The sequence below is a fragment of the Carcharodon carcharias genome, chromosome 6 (genome assembly GCF_017639515.1).
Source record: "Carcharodon carcharias isolate sCarCar2 chromosome 6, sCarCar2.pri, whole genome shotgun sequence".
Classification (NCBI taxonomy): domain Eukaryota; kingdom Metazoa; phylum Chordata; class Chondrichthyes; order Lamniformes; family Lamnidae; genus Carcharodon; species Carcharodon carcharias.
In genome coordinates, this window is record NC_054472.1 from 16,933,350 (window position 1) to 16,954,059 (window position 20,710).

Below are 20,710 nucleotides of genomic sequence, written 5' to 3' on the forward strand. Positions count from 1 at the left end.
AAGATTATGGTTAGAGCATCCGTAATGTTTTTACCTACTTCCTTTAATCTCTGGGATGGAAACAATCTAGTCTTGGGAATTTGCCACTCTTTAGTGAACAAGAAGTGCTTCCTTGGGCTGGAGGATCTAGAACAGGGGGCATTGTCTCAGGATAAAAGGGCCAGATATTTAGGATTGCAACGAGGAGAAATTTCATCATGCAGAAGGTTGTGAATCTTTGAAATTATAGATGCTAGTGGGCTGAGAATGCTCAGTCATTGAGTATATTCAAGACTTGGATCGTCAGATTTTTAAGACTCTAACGGAATAAAGAGATCTGGGGAAAGCGGAACTGAAGTTGAAGATCAGCCATAATCTTATTAAGTAGCAGAACAGGCTTGAAAGGCAGTATGGCCTACACCTATTCCTTATGTCCTTATTGACTTCCAGTTTTTTGCATGCACTCAAAATTACCCCCAACAATCCATAAACTGGGACCCTTTTCTGTGTTTGTGGCTTAATTCTTGCAATGCAGGACTCCATTTGCCACGACACTGAAGCCACTTCAAGTAAAAGTGCAAGGAGGCGGGAACATATCAGAAGACATTGGGAAGCTCACCCAATGCATTTTTTTTTGCAATTTTCCCAGCCCACCACCCCACCCCACAAACCTGCCTCCACTGTGCTGCAAAATTCCTCCCCCCCCACCCCCAAAGTGTCCAGATAACTCCTTCCTTCCCTAATGCCCCACTATGTCTGCACCTCAGATTCCAGCTCAACAACTCTGAGCTGAAGTTGCTCAAGATGCAAACACTTTCTGCAGATGGGATTGTCTGGAACCACAATACTCTCCAAATTCCTAGATGCTACACCACCATTCTTATATGAACTTGTGTTGTTTATTTAATTAATTAATCTATGTATTTACTTGACTTAACTAAAGTTTATAATTCTTCAACACATTTACTTGTAGGTAAATTAAACCAAATATTTACTTGTAATATAAACTACTACAACTAATAGTGGCAAAAGCAGCACCCCCTTCCCCTCTTTACTGAATTTCCAACTTTTGCACCATGCACACAAATATCTCACATTCTGTCTGATCTTCCTTTCCACAGTGGAACTAAAATTTAGGCATGGCGTGCAATGGGCTATTGTTGCACAATGTCCAGTTTTCTGCCTGTGACCAAAAAGAAGATTACCATATGATGATTTGAGTGAAGCGGAATGAAAATCTACAACCACCCAATTTAATTGGGCAGGCGGCAAACAGAGGGTAGATTTTTCCTCCACTAGCATTTGAGTATAAAGGAGTCTCAGTGGAGTACAGAGAGGGAGTTTGAATGGGGAGGATATCATGGCTGATTTTACATCTTATTAAATATATGGGTGGAAAATCAGTCAGGCTCTATTATGGACAAGCAATCCTCAGATTTTAACTATGCAACTATAACTAGACGATAAAGGAAAATTTACTCAAGAGGTTCAGAGGACGGAAAACATGGGGAATTTGTGAGCATTAATTTAAACATAATGTCAACATTTTTAGTAGAGTTATTAACCAATTTAAAATTAAGTATTTAAATGATGCACTGAGAACACAGGAAGGTCAAGGTTAAGAGTTTGTCCACAGTTATCAGGAGTAGTAATTGCTTGTTTAATGATAGTCATACAGCAGATAGAAAAGTTACCATAAAATCACATTTAAAATACAGAAACACACACTATATTAAGGACACCAAAGACAGATGAAGCAAACTAAACCGACGCAACCTGCTTGATAATAGTGGACTCTTCCATGTATATTTTAATTGGCTAATAAAACAGTGGGGTTGAATTTCCATGGACATTCCCTGATTCTTCGCCATAACTTTGGTACAAGTGGTGAATCCTGGTGAAAAGTGTTGACTAGCAGCAAATGCGAGACAGAAACAGTCTGTGTTTGGAGCAGCAGTGAACAGTGTGTTTCATTTAGCCTGAGGCCTGACCACCAGCAGTGGCGAAAGAGTAAAAAAGAGTGAGAAAGACTGCCTGCCCAGGGAAAGGGGGAGACACAAGGACCCCTACACGAGTCATGATGGCAGAACAGTGGTTCCAGCAACAGCAAGACCTGGGACAGCCGAGTATCAGTCAGGCAGGATCAGTCCTGGACCTCTCCCTGGCGTTTTAATCTCCAAACCACCCGGGCCTGGCGGACCAGCGTGCATCTCTGACTCAATCCCAGGCCAGAATATAACGCTTGTTGGGCGAGAGTCCTAACGTCATCGCGCACTCACGCGATATTTCGGTCGGTGGGTGCAGGAGTTGGCAGCATGCCTGCTGACAATTTAAAGGCCCATTAAGGCCTATAAAGTTACAATTGAATTTTTTTTTTGCTGCCCATCCAACCTTACGGTTGGTGGGCAGGCGAAAAGGCCAGGCAGCCTTTGCATTTTTTAGGAAACCTCATCCACAGGCAGGATGAGGTTTCCAACAGCAAATAAAATTAAATTAAAATGCTAACATTTCATTAAGAACATGTCCCTGCTCATGTGACAGAGACACATGAGGGGACATGTTTTTTATCAATTTAAAATCCTTTATTTTTATTTCTTAAAATCTTCATCTCCCTGAGGTAGCTCTGTGCCTCAGGGAGCTTTTCCAGCACGCACCCGCACACATGCGCAAAGTTGTGCACTAACCCTCCTCCATCTCCCTGCCAAACAGGCAGCGCTGAGTGCTACCGGGTGCATTTCATGCTGGGCGGGCTTCAATTGGTCCGCCAGTGTGAAATCGCGGTCTGGCCCCGATCGCGGATGGTGGTTGGGTTCCTGACCACTCCCGCCTGACCCGCTGAGCCCACTTGACAAGGGAAAAATCCTGGCCCCAGTTTCAAGGCTCTCACTCACCCTCACCCCTACCCACACCCACTGTGCGAGTGGGTGAGGGTGTGAGTGAGTACACAGAGACTGGGAGTGAGCCGGACACAGACACACACACACACACACACACACACACACACACACACACACACACACTCCCCCTCACACTCCAAGTCATTTTTGTTAATGACTCATTTTTTAAATTTTAAATTTATTGCTTTGACATTTTTTTTGCTCAGTATGCTGTTTCTATTCTTCACTCAATTTTTTTTTGAAATTCATGTTTAATGTGTGCCAAATATTATATTTCCAAAATTTGCTCATTAGCCCCTTGAGTGAGAAAAAAATTGAAAATTGTAGCCCCTCATGTGAAAAGGTTGGACAAGCCTGGTTTACACCATTGCTCCACAGTTTCAGCCAATCTTTTGGCTGACGTTAAGCTGGACAACCTGGAGATCCGCCATAAAAATTATTGGTGAATTTCTCTAATTTATTTTTATAGTAAAAATATAATCAAATATAACGTGCCAACACTTGTTTTTGGATTGGATTAAAAGACAAACTTAAACTGTACTTTCTGCTTACATTCAGCAATGATCTCAATATTACTGTTAGCTCCCACTGACGAAAGCAGGTACTTTGGGTGGGGTTGGGGGCACAGCAGATCTTAATGCTGTTTCTAAATGAATACTGCTGAGGTGTGGACTAACATTCAAAAACCACACTTTTTACACTTTAATAATTATATAACAAGGCTAGAAAATTACCATAGGTTGCATTAGCAACCACTTGTTTAATGGGTTTTAATAAATGGGTTTATGCCCACATTTAAGTAGTGAACAGAAAACGTCATGCAAAGGGGTTAAGCATTCAATTACTACTTTAGTCAGTAATAACTTTTGTCTTTAATTTAAGACTAGGAGATAGATTGCAGAACACTGAGGCTTTAGGCAAAAGTACAGAACAAGAAAATGTTTTACATACCTCATGAAGAATTGTACTAGAAATTGATTGTGCCAGTTGCCTTTTGATTGGGATATTAAGCAGCGTTTCCAGACCAGCGCTGTATGATGCTAGTTGTAGCTCATAATCCTATTTAATAAATAATATTAAATATGTAACACATCCTACAATATCACATACAAAAGAACATTATTCATCTATGAGGCCATATTGGAGTTTCTTACCTTTACTGATGTTGCACATCGGTCTGCATGTTTTTGGTAGTCTTCAACATTTCCACGTTTGCTCTTTATTTCAGAGTACAACATCTATTCAACAATAAGGTGAGCATATTAGCACTCAAACAGGAAGAAGATATTTTCAATAAAGCAGTCCATCTCAGTTGTAATATTGAATGGTAGGTAACTGAATTAACGTACATTTTGGAGTTGAATGGAAGGAGAGTCATATTGGGCCCGCAATGTTAACTCTATTCCTCTCTCCAGTGATGCTGCCAGATCTGCTGAGTATTTCCAGCACTGTTTTTATTTAAAATGATCAAATCCCTCCATGGCATCACTACCTCCCTATCTCTGTAATCTCCTCCAGCCATACAACACTTTGAGATCTTTGCGCTCCTTTAATTCTGACCAGCCCACCACTCACCCCCACCACCTCCGATTTTGATAACTTCACCCTTGGTGGCTGTGCCTCCAACTGCTGAGGCCCAAAGCTTCGGAATTTCTCCCTAAAGCCTCTCCGACTCTCTAATTCTCCTTTGAGATGCTTATTAAAACTGCCCTCTTTGACCAGGCTCTTGGTCACCTTTCCTAACACCTCAATATTTTGTTTGATAATGCTTGAATGATGTGCCTTAGGACATTTTACAATGTTGAACGTGCTATATAAATGCAACTTGTTGTTGAAAGCACCCTTGGTCTTGTTTTGCTACAGTAGGTCGTTACCAAAGTTGCAAGCCTGAAAGGACACAGCAGCAGGTAGATTCCGTGCCCTACAGTAGGCACAGACCACTGCCAGGGTAATGGAGCACATTGGGTTGCTCAAATGCCTTGAACCCAGCTGCACTTTGGCTGATAGACACTTGAGCCAAGGGGGAAAAGGAGTATCAAGATTCATGTAGTTCCACTTGAAAGTTATCGTAACAATGAGTTTCCAATCTCATTCCCACAAATGATCAGGTCTAGCACCTTCCTAAAGAGAGCTGTGAAAAACTAGAAGAGTTGTAACAAAGCCATAATGATGATCCTCTTATCTAGCTGTTGCAAGACTTAACAGAGACCTTGAGAAATGGCTGACTGCCCATTCTTAATCCACTGCAGTTGTGTGCCCTAGAAACACCAGAAATGTGGGAAAAGAAAACTATGGGCGGAATTTTCCCTGCCTGCTGCCAACGGGCATGATAAGTGGTGCGCATGGACCATATGGCGCAATCGGTTTCACGATTGCGGGTCACAATCGCCCACTCAGCCCGCCAACAGCAGGGCATGTTTCCCGCCAACGGCCGTTGGGCTCATTGTAATACATCAGCACATCATTAAAAGGCCATCCTGCCAAGCTCTTGCACTCCCACTGGACTGTCCATTCACATTGGCGGGAAAGCATGTCAATGTCTTTCACAACAGCACACAGGCGACGTGCACTTGGCAGCCTTCACTTTGGGGGAAACTGGAAATGAGTGAACAGCATCATTCTGCCAGGGTCACTTGTTGCTTTGCAGGCTTCAGGGGCACTTGGGGGGTCGGGGGAAACTGCTTTCCAGCCTCAGAGGCAACTGTTGTCGGGGGAGGGGGTGGTTATCCAGGGGTGGGGCAACTGCTGCTCTCGCGTTCGATCCCACACACAATCAAGGTGGAGGAGCAGGGTAGGTGAGGGAAGTGGCCTCTGCACTGGCGCAGCCACAGTGATATGACTGGGGTCAGGCTCCTAGGCTGCCCACCCACGCGAGCAATGCGGAGGCACCAAAGTGCCACCAAGCACTCCAGACCTTATCAACCCCAACTCCCAGCACAGATTGCCAGTCCTCAATCACTTTACTGGACCATGGAGCAGTTGGACTGCATACATTGTACAATCTCCTCGCCAACACTGGCCATGTAGCAGTCACTGCTGGAGGCACTCACAGGCCCTTGCAACCCCAGCATCCCGGTTAGGAGCAGTGTCCCCCATGTCGCAAGGTGACAGGGCAGCCATGCAACGCACTCATCTCTGGCCATCTGAGGGGTGGCTAGCACACTCCGGGATGCATTAAGGGGCTGTCACAAAGGGCAAGGAAGGGTGCTAAGTGCACTCATGCTAAACACATCTCTCTTTCATGCCACAGGAGGACCGCATCAAGAGCATGAGCTAGCTGTATGCCTGATGGCCTACAGAGAGCGAAGAAGAGAGCAACTGAGGCTCCTGGCCGTGCAAAGGCAGGAGCAGCAACCTCAGGAAGAAGGGGCTGCTGGGGCTCCCGCACACACTGCCCAGGAGCGGACGTGAGCCGTGGCTGGTCGGCACATAGTGAGATAGGGTCTACAGGTGCCGCCTGTCACTCCTGCAGATGACTAAGAACCAGTGTCACTGACGACTGCACATGTCTAGGGACCTGGTCGCTCAAATGTGCCACTTACTGCAGGACTTGGTGCCAAGGGGACATGGAGGGCATCCACTGCCAGCGGCTGTGGAAGTTACGTGGCGCTCAATTTCTATGCCAGTGGCTCCTTTCAGGGCTCCATAAGTGACCTTTGTGGGGTATCACAAGCCACCATCCACAAATACATCCACGAGGTCATGGATGCCATTACGGATGCACACGACTTTGTGCATTTCACCCGGACCGGGACAGCCAGGATGCAAGGGCCATCGGATTCTCCCTGATCTCGGGATTCCCACAGGTGCAGATGCGATTGACTGCACCCATGTGGTGCTCAGGTCTCCATCACTACACATGGTGGACTACATCAACTGCAAGAGATTCCACTCACTGAATGTACAGTTGGCATGCAACCACCAGAAACATCCTTCAGGTGTGCACACGGTTTCCAAGGAGTGTGCACTATGCCTACATCCTCAGTCGGTCACAGGTCCCTAGAGTCTTCCAAGATCCAGAAAAGGAGGCTAATGCTGCAGCTCGCAACTTGATGGAGCAGACTCTCGGGATGCTGAAGATGAGGTTCCAGTGCCTGAACAAGTCTGGTGGAGCCCTGCAATACAGTCCGCAGAAGGTGTGTCACACATCGTCGTCATCTGCTGCGCCCTTTACAACCTGGCGCTCCCAACAGGGAGATAAGTTGGCTGAGGAGTTGGAGGAGCTGCATGCCTCCTCCGATGAGGGGGATGCCGATGGGTATGAGGCTGAAGAGGTCCTTGGTGACGACGACAATGGGGATGAGGCCCTTGCACTGGCTAGACAAAGCAGGCACACTCGGGAGGCCTTCACAGCTGCTAAATTCGTGGAGGATGACAAAGACATGCAGTGAGGTGACCTGATAGATCCTCATGTCGCATTTGTGAACGTTTGACTCCAATCTGGTTTATGGCAGCACGAATACCCTCTGAGAGAAAGCTCCCATCATGGATACAGACTGGAGGCTCTAATAGTCACTCGATTGCAGGAGGATGATGACAACATGCAGTGAGGACATTCCATAAATCTTCACATAGCCTCAGATTGTCTGACTCCTGTCTGGCTGAGGGCAGCTCGCTTGTGCTCCATGATCAGGGTCATATCATAGGGACGCAGCCATGAAACTTTAGAAGCATCTGATCCTTTGTCCGCCTTTAGCACCTGAGCCCATTGGGAGCTGGAGCACAGCATCAGTGGTCCCAGATGCTGAAGAGATGGGGGACAGCCCCTCCTTTAAAAGGTACCGAGAGCACACAGAGTATGAGAGAACTCTGTGGCGCCTGCCCACTACATTCTGGCAGCAATGACAAGCACTGTCGAGGTGCAGGCATCTGTAGTGTTTCCAGGGGGTGAGAGGCTGGGCCATCACTGTGGCTGAAGGCTGCACAGAGCACAGGGAAGAGGCCATGGACTGAGACACCTGCCTTTACCTTGTGCAGAAATGTTTCACATCTTAGTGACAAGAACATTGCTCATCAGAACAAGGAGCCATAGGTAGGGAGACATTGTTGGGAGTTTACTGACAATAGTGAACAGTATGTACAAGTGATTAACACTCATGCCAAGGCTGTGCAACTAATTCTCCATAACTTTCCTAACCCTGCCACTATGACTTGTTGCTCCCTAGACATCCACAGTGGAGGTGGGCGTAGCCTGCTGATTGCAACAGCCTGTCTGTGATGACTTTGGCAGGCGTTACCTGGAGGGCCCCAGCCTGTTTTTGGGGTCCTGCTGTGTGGCTGTGGCACCCTCCCCAGCCTGTGAAACTGGATCTGCTGAGGTCACAGGGAGAGGGAAGTCAGATTGGCCAGACACTCTCGGAATCACCTGGATGGATGGGCCCGGAGTGTGCACCTGCGGATCCACCTCCCTACAGGTGCCTGGGGGCCCCAGGCTGACTCCTTGAGGAGAAGGGGTTGCTGGAGCAGCCTGGCACTCCTCTCAGTACACGTTGTTGGAGGCCAAAAATGGCATCAGCGATGGAGTTGAGCACGCACAGCAGAGCAGGAGTAAAGTCCTAGACCAAGGTCTCCATGACGGCTGCCATCCTACCAGTGTTGACCTCGGTATGTCGGCGCTATCACCTCAGTTTGAAGGCGGACCGACTCCTCCATCGGGCCTTGCAATCTGAGGAATGCAGCGCACATCCCTTGCTGTTGTTCCCGAGCTTGTCTTTGCAGCTCCAGGAACTGTGACATGACCGAGTCCAGAGGCTCATCATCTGACTCGGACTCTGCAAAGTTCTGGCCTCCAGCAGTCCTCGGAGTGCTGGACATCTGGGAAGACCCTGCCGCCGCCTGCTGCAGATCAGACAGTGTGATGTGCTCACTAGATTGTGACCCCGGGGCTACTCTAAAGCTAGGTTCCACCGAGGTGCATGTCTTTGCGCTGGTGGAGGGCATGGGTGAGTGCTGTGACAGGGCTTCAAGGAAGGTGCCTCCAGATTCTTCTCCAGAAGTCCCTTCAGGGCTTGATTGAAGGCCCTGGGTCATGGACTCTGTCGGCTGTTTGGCAGATGTGCCTGCGAAAGCAAGGAGAGATAATTAGAGTATGGTAATGGCCTGTAAATGAGGACACATCATAGTTGTCTGATGGATGTTGCACTGCTGGATCCTCACTTGGTAGAGTGGCGCAACCTCACTGTCAGCACAGGACGGGTCTAGATCATGCCTGGCCAGCTGGATAGCTGTTTTCAAAGACCGTGAGGATTTTCATTTTGGGCATTCCGCCAGTGGTCTGCGACCTCTCTCCCTTGTTGTGCTGCTTGGATAGAGATGGAGAAAGTGTAAGCAAGACGCTTGCCAGGCCAAATGATAAGTATGCCTGGCCTATGTGGGTGGTGAGTGGTACCATGGACAGGATGAGGACAATGACAGTGTGAGAGAGTGAATGGTGATGTCCCTTGAACTGGCAGTGAGTAAGGGCCCTGTTGATGTGTGATGGGTTTATGAATGCGGGAGTTGAGAGTGATAAGTAGAGCGACTTATCCTGGTGGAACGGTGGAGATTATTCATTCTCTTGTGGCACTGAGTAGCTGTCCTCTTCTGAATTGGCGCTGACCACTACTGCCACCACCTCCCAAGCTGGAATGGTCACATTGCTGCCCACCTTTGGCCAGAGTGGGGGTACAGCATATCCTGGCAGGCTTCCACGGCATCCAACAGTCAGTCAAGAGACCCATCGTTGAAGCAGGGGGCTGTGGTCTTTTTCCCTTTGCTGGCCACGTCTTCCATGCAGCAAGGGTGAGCTGGAAAAACTGAGCGCTGTGCTTGCGGCTGGACTTTAAACATGGTGCCCGGCGTGATGCGGAGGTAAGGTGATGGCTGGCGGGCGAATGAGAGCCTGGCCACCGTGGAAACGGTGTATTTCCCGGGAGTGCATAAATAATGAGGCGGGTTTGGGACAATACAGCATGAAAACCCGCCATCATTTTACCTGCCCACTACTGCACTTAGTGCAAATCTGGGAAAATGTTGCCCTGTGTGGGGAAACAAAACAGGCACAAGTTGCGATTATCCGAGAATTTATTTTAATCAGATCCAGTGTATAATTCATGTGCCACTTATTTAATGTCTTGGTTTGCGCTGAAAACAGTTGAGGCCAGGAACGCTGTTTTTATGGAACAAATCGGACAGCTTCCGGAACTCGCACATATACAATTAAACGTGGAAATGTGGAAGTTGCTTTAAGTTACCCTGCACTTCCAAGAGGCCCAGAACCGCAATCCATGCCACAGCATAAACTTGCTTTACTTGCACATTAAACATCGTAGAAAAAAATCAAGTCTGATGCATTCAGGTGTAAGTGAATTTTTAAACAGCATAAGTCATAATTACTTCCAAATAACCTCTCTGGCATTGACAATTTAATTTTACAAGCGTGGAGTCAGATTCCTTCAGAATTATTTTAGGGTTGAAGAATTAACTTTTTTTCTGTTTCTTATCTCTCAATCTCAGTGTCTCTATTTATTTTGCTTTCAGAGCATGATTTAGATTTCCTGATTTAGACTGTTTCAGTGAGGATCCCTCAATCTGATTCGTTTAAAAAGCACACTGTTGCTTTTACAGCTCATATATGCCATGCATCCTATGTAGAAGGTGCCATGCTGGACTAGGTGCCTAATGACAGTACGTTACCACTCAAAAGCCCCCAAACTCTGTAGGTAACCATGTAAGCATAGTGATCAACTCACACCATTCCTTGGCTCCAAGCCCAAAATTCAGGCCGAACAGATACTGAACAGTTACAGTAAATCTTAATTTTTATGGAAATATGCAATTCCACAATTAGTCTCCACATTTTTTTGGGATAGGACAATGTATAATCCTGAAATTTCATTGTGTTCGTCTATCTGGATTTAACTCTTTAAAATGTTTGAAATTAATACGTGTATAAAATTATTCTGTCCGGTAATTCCAAGTAGGCTGTAAAGTTCAGAATTTGTTAATTTCATACAAACCTTCTGCTCATTTAGCTGATCCACAAGGGCATTTGTATCCCCAAATCTATTGACCTGCAATGCATCCTGTTTCTGCTTTGTTACATCGATCCACTTGCTCAGGTTCTGGAACAACTCTCCATATTCTTTCAGCAGCCGATGTTCCTTTTCTAGGTCCAAACTTCTGCATAAAGGCAAAAAAAAACAACCAGTCTAATTCCATGGGAATAATAATAAATCTATTGCAATACTCTTGTGATTTAATTACAAATTAAATGTGATGATTTTTCTTGCAAATTATTAGCCAACCAAATTACTAGCACATGAAGGTTCTAACCACAACTTTTGTTGTAAGCTGTAGCAGCGAACAGCTACAGGAGATGCATGTATGAGTGTTATTTAAGTAAGTAACTTAAACATTACAATGCAATATATATTATGCATTGGTTGGTATAACATTTCAAGTTTACATTGAAATCACAATCTTCCCCAGATGAAAATGCCCACTGTATAATCAAGTGTTATTGGGCAGCTAGCTGGTGTTAATCTTAGAGTCCTAAGAAACACCATGGGCAGAATTTTCTGCTTGTATGGTGGGCGGAGCTGGAGTGGCCACAGGTGGGTCCGCGCTGCCATTTTGCGCAGGCGGGCCAATTAAGACCCTCCCAGCGCATTTGCTGACTCCCGTGAATAGTGGGAGTGTGTTGGCTGTGGTGGGCATGCACAGACTGCCGGGTCCAATGGCGACCCGGCAATCTGTTTAAAGGAAAGCCTGGCAGCCTCCTGTAGGCTGCTCACAATGGCCACTTCCAGGTCACACCGCAGGGGATCTGCTGGAGGGAAGGGCAGAGGAGCAGGGCAGGCTGCAAGGTAGGCCAGCAAGGGACCAATGCACCCCTTGCTTTTCTAATGACTGCCTTCCTGCCCTCTTTGAGGAGTTGGCAACATGGTGGGATGTGTTAGTCCCCCAGGATAGGAGGAGGAGAACCCCAACAAGACCAAACGTGCCTGGGAGGAGATGGAGGAGGTGGTGAGCTCCTGCGATGCGGTGCAGCGCACCTGGATCCAGTGCTGTAAGTGCTTCAATGATTTGTTGCGCTCTGGAAGGGTGAGTACTATGTTAGCATTGGGCATTTAACTCAGCAGGTAGCCTTAGCCTTTGAGGTGCCCCCAAGTCTTACTGTCGTGACTGCATTGAATCATGTTGGGCATTTCTCGTACACTGGGTGGACAAACAGATAGTGCCCATGCTTAGATCAGCCTGAGTGGTTCATGAGGAGATGAGTTCTCCCCCACACCATGTGCTGCTCTTAGTCACACATGATTAGTCTGGGGGCAACCTGCAGGACATGCAGCTTGGTGCAAACTCAGAACTCCAACGCATGTCCTATTCACGGTGATGAGATTGTGGAAAGGGAGCCTCAAGGTGTCGTGGCCAAGAACCATCTGCTGCCCTCGACGCTGCATGTAGTTTCGCCTCCTTGCAATGGGAGCAAAGACCATGTGTTTACTAAAGTGATGTACGCAGAATGTGTCCAGGGTGGCTGTTTGTGGTCGGGGGGGGGGGGGGTTGTTGGGAACAGACGTTACTATCTTTGTGTGACTGATCAGCAGTAGCGGGGAGAGGAGGCACTGGAGGCCTGATATGGGCCACTGTGGTTGGGGTGTGGCATGCACGTGCAGAGTCCATGTGCAATTTGCTGCAACGAATGGTTTTCTCTGTTTTTCAGGAGAAGATGCTCATAATGCGTCTGAGCGTTCGAGGATTGGAGGTGGCCAGGCTCAACTGATGATGTTAAAGCCGCTTCGAACAGGAGGCCCTGGAGTTTGAGAGGCGCCATGAGCTCAGGTCAACTGGTGTTGGTGAGGCAGAGGTGGAACGGCCAGGTATTTGAGGTCAACAGTGAGATTCGCTATGTCCTCCCAACATCCATAGCACTGATTATTTTTTTTTAGGGATTTTAGAACACTTCTGTTGGCTAAATTAAAAACCGGATGTGCTACCATGGCTGAGGGTAGCTCCTTTGTTCTGCATTTGTATGTTTAAGATAAATGTCAAGAGTGTTTGATTCGATATTGAAGTTTATGTCCAAAGCCCTTAGTTGCAGCTGATGAAGTGGCAGATGTAGCACTTAGGTGCCGAGTACAGAAGTGCCAGGCAAGGCTGGTCCTCCTGATCCATTTGTGTTGAGCTAGCTGAAGGTTCGTTGGATTAAAGTCTCCCAGGCATCCCTGCCTCCTTGGTGTAGTCCCAGGTCAGCGTTTAGCTCCTCATCATTCCTGTGCTTCCTCATCCTCAGAATCAGTGCTGGATTCATCGTGTGCAGCCCCATCCAGTGGGTCGGTGTCTTCTTCATCATCCACTGCGTACCCCCTTTCCAGCGCAAGATTGTGGAGAGCACAGCATGCAACCAATATCAGCGACACACAGTCTGGGGGGTACTGGAGCGCGTCCCCTGAGCAGTCCAGGCATCGGAAGTGCATCTTGAGAAGACTGATGGCTCTCTCCACCACAGCCTTTGTGGGGGCGCAGCTCCTATTGTAGCACTGCTCAGCTTCTGATATTGGATGGCGTCATGAACCACCTTCTGAGCCCTTGTCACCCAGCAGGCATCCATCAAGCCGAGCTGGAGCCCTGGCATCTGGGAGTGTCTGAGGATGTAGGCGTTGTGGGAGTTGCCTGGGTACCTTGCACAGACTTGCAGAATCTGTATCCTGTGATCACACACTATCTGCACGTTCATGGAGTGGAAGCCCTTCCTGTTGACAAAAGCACTGGGCTCACCTGCTGGCGCCTTGATGGCCACATGTGTACAGTCTATAGCACCCTGGACACGGGGGAAACCAGCAATGGCCGCAAAGCCACTGGCTCACTGTGCCTGGCTTGCCTGGCCCCAATGGTAGTGGATGAAGGTCAATGCACACCTGAAAAGAGCGTTTGTGACCTGCTTGACACAAGTGTGGACAGCTGATTGGGAGACACTGCAAAGATCACCCACCGAGCCCTGGAAGGAACCAGAGACATAGAAGTTGAGGGCAACTGTGACCTTCAGAGCCACTGGCATGGGGTGTCCACCCACACAGTTAGGAGAGATCTCAGGACCAATCATCTGACAAATGTAGTACACTGTCTCCCTTGGCAGTCAGAGCCTCCTTTGGCACTGCACCTCAGTCATATTGAGGTAGCTGCTTCTCCGCCTGTATACCCTGGCAGCAGGATAGTGGCATCTTCCACGGCCCCTTCCACCTTGGGCTACCTCTTAGCCCTGTGCCTCTTGTGCATGTGTTGGGCATCAGAAGGTGTTGAGGGGTGTCCAGATCTCTAATCATGTAAAAATCTAGGTGCCTGTGTCCAAATCATTTTTAACCCTCAGGATAGGAAGCTGAACGTGCACTCCTGGCCTCCTTCATATTGTAGCCCTCCCTTCCTCCTCAGAGGAGCTGCCTCTAGTGGACATGTCGGAACCCACACCCAGGATAAGGGGAGGCCTCCGGAAAGCTGCAGGCCCGATAAAGATTACTGACTGCAGAGTGCTGACCTGAAGGTTCAAAGTGCTCAGAAAGTTGCTGGAATTTGTTCTAAACTGTTGCAGATCACGCAGGCAAGTTTACAAAACTTTCTTCAATAAATACTTCACAGACCAGACTGACAACCCCACTGACCCCGCTTAACCCGCCCATGGATGAGTTTCATTTAAAAGTCTCTTACCCGCCAGCCCGTTGCGCCTGTGCGCCAACCAAAAGATCGCACGGGCACCTGAAAATTGCCGTTGATTGACGATTTAAGGGCCTCAACTTGCCTGTTAATTAATGGCGGGCATGCGTCAAATTTCCTTGCACGCCCACCCAGTGAAATATCACAATGGCGCATGGTGACGTCGGGACGCTCGCCCGACGTCACCATGCGTCATTTTATGCGCTGACATGCGGGGCCCGCCCCCCTGCACATCAAGCAGAAAATTCTGCCCCATTAAACATTAAGGAACCTGCCATTACATCATCTTGTCAATATGGGTGGCACTGAACCAGATTCAGGATATTGGTCCACCTCAACACCCTTTACTTTGAAGGCATCGTGCTCCGAAGACTTGGACTCCTATCCTGAGGGTTAAAAATGATTTGGACACAGGCACCTAGATTTTTACATGCTTAGAGATCTGGACACCCCTCAACACCTTCTGATGCCCAACAGCAATGTATTCATGACAATTTTTGGGAAATGCTTTGACATCCACCCAAAGGATTGTCCAAGCCCCTCTCTAGCATCTCTTCCTGCAAAGTAAGAGACTGAGGAAAGAAGATTTAATACCTTTCATTCTGCTGTTAGGTAACTTCTAGCTTCCTCAGCTACTATGTTTCCCCACCACTAGATCTCAGGCTCCACTTTCTCTGCTGGCTCCACTACAAGGGGGCAGTTTGGAGTTTCCTCAGCCTCCACTAAGGAGGCAAATGAAATCATCCTACCAGAAAGCTACATATCGAGATGTTCAGTACTAGAATGGCCCAAAGCCTCAACAGTCTGGAGGCCTTCTTTCAGGCAGGATTCCTTGCTGACAATTCCTTTTTGAACCATACCCAAAGGAATATAAACAAATGCAAAACCAATCCAACCAAGCCCACTATGCTGTAACTGGACACACTAATTCAATTACCATTTGTTTACAAATGTTACCTTGCTATGGCAATCCAACCATTCAAAATTCAAATCCTGAATTACCTAGCCACCAAGTCAAACACATGGAGGCAACCAATTTTCCAACAGGATTTGGTACTGTTAATGTACATCTATCTCCAGGAACAATAAGTTGGACTTGTCCAACTGAATCTATTAGTTATCTTTCCTGTTCTCGTGTAGATTGAGGGGAAGGTACAAATAACACCCAGTTCTGTTTATATCTTTTGATAAGTTCAATCTTCCAGGATCCTTGACAACATGAAATGTGAACCTAAAATCTCTTCAGGAAAAGAATGCTACTAACTGAACTAAACTAATATACTTATTTTTAAAAAATATATAAATAGGCAATATCCAACCTGCTATCAATTTCTTTGTAAATTCTCTGCCATCGGTCAGATAGCTGCGTGATCTTTTCATTATATTTAGTAAGATCGATATCACATTTGTAGAAAGATGGCATTATGTTATCATCGATACGGAGGGATTCCTGCATATTTTGCTGCATCGACATAATTAAGTCCTTCTTCTGATCCAGTTCACTCTTCATTTTCTAAGAAAAAGTGTGAAAATAATTAATGCAAAATGCTGCTTTTTAAAAAAGATAATGAATTACTCATCAGACTTCCAGGTTACATGGTTTGGCTTTTAGCTCAAACATTAATGCTGGCAAGTTCTGCCAGCAAAAAACTGGCAGGAGATGGGCAGGACAAGAGTCACAACCATCCAGTGATGTTGGAGGAATTTTGTCCCATTTTCTGGACTCCTCAGTCAAATAACTTAAGTGAACTGCTAGCTCAAGTATGCTTAGCAGAGGCAGCTCATTTGTTGCGGGAAGAGGCAGGAAATCAAGTATTGCTGCAAGTTCTTAAGTGCCTGCAACAGCTGAAAAGGTCTGTCTAAAGTAGGGAAGGTACCCTACAGAGCTGCAATAAGACGTCTAGGTGTTGGCGGACTACCTGCAGGCCCTCAGTTTTCAAATTCTGTAGTGGAGATGCTGATGGAGTAGAATAGGGAGAGAAGCAACATGCTCTTTCCAGCTTGAGCTTCTAAATACCATTGAAATGTCCACCTAATATCTTCTACCACTCATGGTTTATGGGCATGACCTGGAAGCGATGTTATTCTACAACAGTGACTAAATTTTAAAATTACTTAAGTGGCTGTAAAGGGTTTTGAAATGTCCTGAGGTTGTGAAAGGCACCAAAGAAATGCAAGTCTTTCTATTGGGGCAGAACAAACCAGAAAAATATGAAATGTGAAATAAAACGCAAGTTAATTCTGTTATTTCTTTAAAGGCTGCTTAAAATCTGATGCAAAATATGTATTTAAAACAGACAGCAAATGCATCTCTTAGGTTTTGGGATGCTTTAGCCATTTATTTCCACAGAAATGATTCCACTTTTTTGAAAGATAGTAAAAGGCTATTCTTGCAATTAAAAATAGACAGAAGAGAATTATTACGTTTAAATGAGAATTGATTTCCTCGAGATTAAGCAACGAGCAATTCATTAAGTTAAGTGATTGGGAAAAAGAAACACAGGACACTAATGGTGTTGGAGAAACCTTTGATCCCCATGCTTGGGAATTCAAAGTACCAGCTGGGTTTCCCACACCATTAGCTAATGCAAGCAACTGTGTGTGGACAACTGGATGAAAGGTCAGGCTTAGCTGCAACAGCCATCATAAGTCAAACTATCAACTGACACAATTTGCAAGCATATACAGCATGAATGACCACATGGACAAATTGTCAAAAAGGCCATTGTCCATGGAACTTTAACCCAGCATTACTTAGCACTTTTAGAAGAGGGATAAAATGAGAACATCAGGAAAATATAATAGCTCTACAGGGAAACAGAATATAACAACATGACCTCAGAAACCAAAAATTACTTTGTTCAACAATTTATTAAGGATTAATATTTTCTTTCATTCTTTTAAAAAAGTGTTGAATTATTTAATCTCCACTCAATGATTTAATAGGTAAAAGGCACAGTGCAATGTCATACAATGCCATTTAGACCAATTATGGTTTATGCTCAATAATCTGATGTCAGCCAAAGCACTTGCAGTAATATAATTGATAGTGATTTGGGGTATGTTAGACATTAAGATTGAGAAATGGTTAAGAAATCTACTTAATGTGTAAAGATCACTACATTGCTTCCATTGTTAGCGCTGTATTTAAAATCATAGAATTAATTAAAATCTCATGTATATAGCTGACAGGTGATATCTGAAGGATGCCAACAAATCTAAAAGGCCATAAATGTTGTTAAATAAAATAGCTCTAGATGGTTCTAATCCTCTCCTGGATAAATCTAATCGCTTACCCTTTTCAGTACAAGTAAATAGATAAGATAGGTTTCAGTCATAACATAAACTATGCTGTGCAGCTTCTTTCATTCTTACTATGTTGCGTTAATAATACCCAATGTAAAACAAATGAGCAAATGTCATGGAGGAAGTGATGTAATGGCTCTTTAGCTGAGCATAAAAGCAAGACCATTGTAATGTGAGATTGGGAGATGAATTAAGACAGCATCTGGAGGGATGGGCTCAATTAACTGTAAAAACGTACAAGCTCCATGACTGAATTTTATGTAATCTCGACATTGGCGAGAGTATGTTGGATCATTTATCTTTTAATAAACCTTCAACTGTTTGACTCTGTTAAATTCATCCTTGGGAGTACAGACGCATTTTGCAGCCTTTGTCTGTGATATTGTGAAATTCACATTCCTAACAAGTATTTGGCTGATCCACTGGCTGCTATTAGAAAGTGTATGCATGTTGAGGGAGGAGCATAGGGTCCAGTCTCGGGAGCAATCCCCTGCTTGGCTGAATAACCCAACACTCACTGCTTAGGTTTTCACCCAAAAAAATGCTCACTTTGTACTGCATGGGCCACAAATGTTCATTGAGATGTATCCCAGTACATCTGAGTATATCAAATGGACTTCAATGAGGTCAAAATAGGGTAATTTCTACAATGGATGGACAATCAACACCAACAAATTAACCATTTACCCAAGGAAGGTGAAAATTACCCCCAACGTTTTCAGGGAGAGAACCAAAGGTAACACAAGTAGTTTTGATAAAGTTAAGATTCCATTTACCTTCAGGTTGGTTTGGTATAACTCTATTTTATGCAAACTCATTGGGACTGTTTCCTCTTCAGTTAGTCTAGCTTCATAAACTTTTATCACATCCTCCGCCTCAAGAATATTTTGAAAGAGTAACTTCAGTGCTTTCATTCTAAAAACAAATTAATGCAATTAGTGTTTTCATTCAAAAATAGAAATAAACGATTAACATGGACTCACAAATAATGCTCCAATGTAGTTCTCTCAAACTTTAGAAGGGTGAATCCTACAAATCACTTCTGATGTAGGAATCAATACAATTCCTAAATATCCTCTTTTGGTTAAGTTACAATAAAGCAGGAGGATATATTTTTGATTCAGTTGCAATGATGAAGCTTCATTCAACAATAAATTCTCATGTCCATGTTCATAATGGATTCTGCCTATGTACTGCAAGGCCCTCTCAACATTCCAGCGATAGTAATGACGACTGGTGCACCAGAACTAGCTGCAACCCTAGCCAAGCTGTTCCAGTACTGCTACAACACTGGCATCTCCCTGCAATGTAGAAAATTACCCAGGTCTGACCTATGTATAGAAAGCAGAACAAATCCAACCTGGCCAATTACTGCCCCATCAGTCTACTCTCAATCATTAGCAAAATTATAGAAAGCGTCATTGTCAGTACTATCTAGCGGCACTTACTCAGCAATAAACCAGTTCACTGATGCTTAATTTGGGTTCCACCAGGGCCACTCTGCTCCTGACCCCATTGCAACCTTGGTCCAAATATGGACAAAAGAGCTGAATTCCAGAGGTGAGGTGGGAATCAGTGGGAAACTGCTTCACCATTTGGAGTCATACCTAGCACAAATGAAGATGGTTGTGCTTGCTGGAGACCAATCCCCTCAGCCTCAGGACACTACTGCAAGAGTTCCTCAGGGTAGTGTCCTAGGCCCAACCATCTTCAGCTGCTTCATTAATGACCTTTTTCCATCATAAGGCCAGAAGTAGGGATGTTCACTGATGATTGCACAGTGTTCAGCACTATTTGCAATTCCTCATGTACTGAAGCTGTGTCCATCTGCAGCAATACCTGGACAAAATTCAGGCTTGGGCTGTTAAGTGTCAAGTGACATTCATTTCACACAAGTTCCAAGCAATGACCATCTCCAACAAGAGAGAATCTATTACCTCACGACATTACCATCACTAAATCGCCTACCATCAACATCCTGGTGAGGGGGGTGCCATTGACAAGAAACTGAACTGGTCCAGCCATATAGGTACTGTGGCTACAAGAGCAGGTCAGAGGCTAGGAACTTTGAGACAAATAACTCGCCTCCTGACTCCCCAGAGCCTGTCCACCTTCTACAAGGCACAAGCCAGGAGTGCGATGGAATACTCTCCACTTGCTTGAATGATTGCAGCTCCAACAACACTCAAGAAGCTCAAAACAATCCAGAACAAAGCAGCCCGCTTGATAAGACATTACACACCCCTGCCCAAACGTTCACTCCCTCCACCAGTGGCAGCAGTGTGTACGATATACAAGATGCACTGCACCAACTTATCAATGTTCCTTCGATAGCACCTTCCATATCCCCCTCTACCATCTGAGACAAGGGCAGCAAATGCATGGGAACATTACCACCTGTAAGTTCCCCTCCAAGCCACACATCATTCTGACTTGAAATTATATCACCATTCCTTTCCTGTTGCTGGATCAAAATCCTGGAACTCCCTTTCAAACAGCAGTAAGATTGTACCTACACCATATGGACGGTAGCAGTTCAAGAAGGTGACTCATCACCACCTTCCCAAGAGCAAATAGGGATGGGCCACAAATGCTGGCCTAGCCAATGGTGCCCACATTCCATGAGAGAATAAAAAAATGTAGTCATGTCACTGATTGCATAATCTGACTACTAGCTCCCCACAGATTGCTCAAAATGCTTTCTTTAAAAAAAAAGCTGCTTTTCCTCCCCTCAAACTGTAATTTCTAATGTCCAAAAATAAGAGCTTAAACAAAACTTTAAAACCATATTTCACAGTAACATGACCAAACGTATCAACAGAATTGAGTTTTTAGGT

At 45.5% G+C, this 20,710-nt stretch overlaps 1 protein-coding gene across 2 annotated transcripts in view; it reads right to left on the reverse strand.

Moving 5' to 3' along the window:
* The window catches only part of LOC121278964 (desmoplakin-like), a 92,149-nt gene that overhangs the window by 14,773 nt on the left and 56,666 nt on the right, over positions 1 to 20,710 (reverse strand). For both annotated transcript variants that reach the window (XM_041189591.1, XM_041189590.1), the window contains exons 17-21: positions 18,650 to 18,788; positions 15,887 to 16,080; positions 10,874 to 11,036; positions 4,031 to 4,114; positions 3,828 to 3,935 (exon numbers count right to left, since the gene is read on the reverse strand). In XM_041189591.1, the coding sequence (XP_041045525.1) occupies positions 3,828 to 3,935; positions 4,031 to 4,114; positions 10,874 to 11,036; positions 15,887 to 16,080; positions 18,650 to 18,788 (688 nt within the window). The remainder of the gene's footprint in view (positions 1 to 3,827; positions 3,936 to 4,030; positions 4,115 to 10,873; positions 11,037 to 15,886; positions 16,081 to 18,649; positions 18,789 to 20,710) is intronic.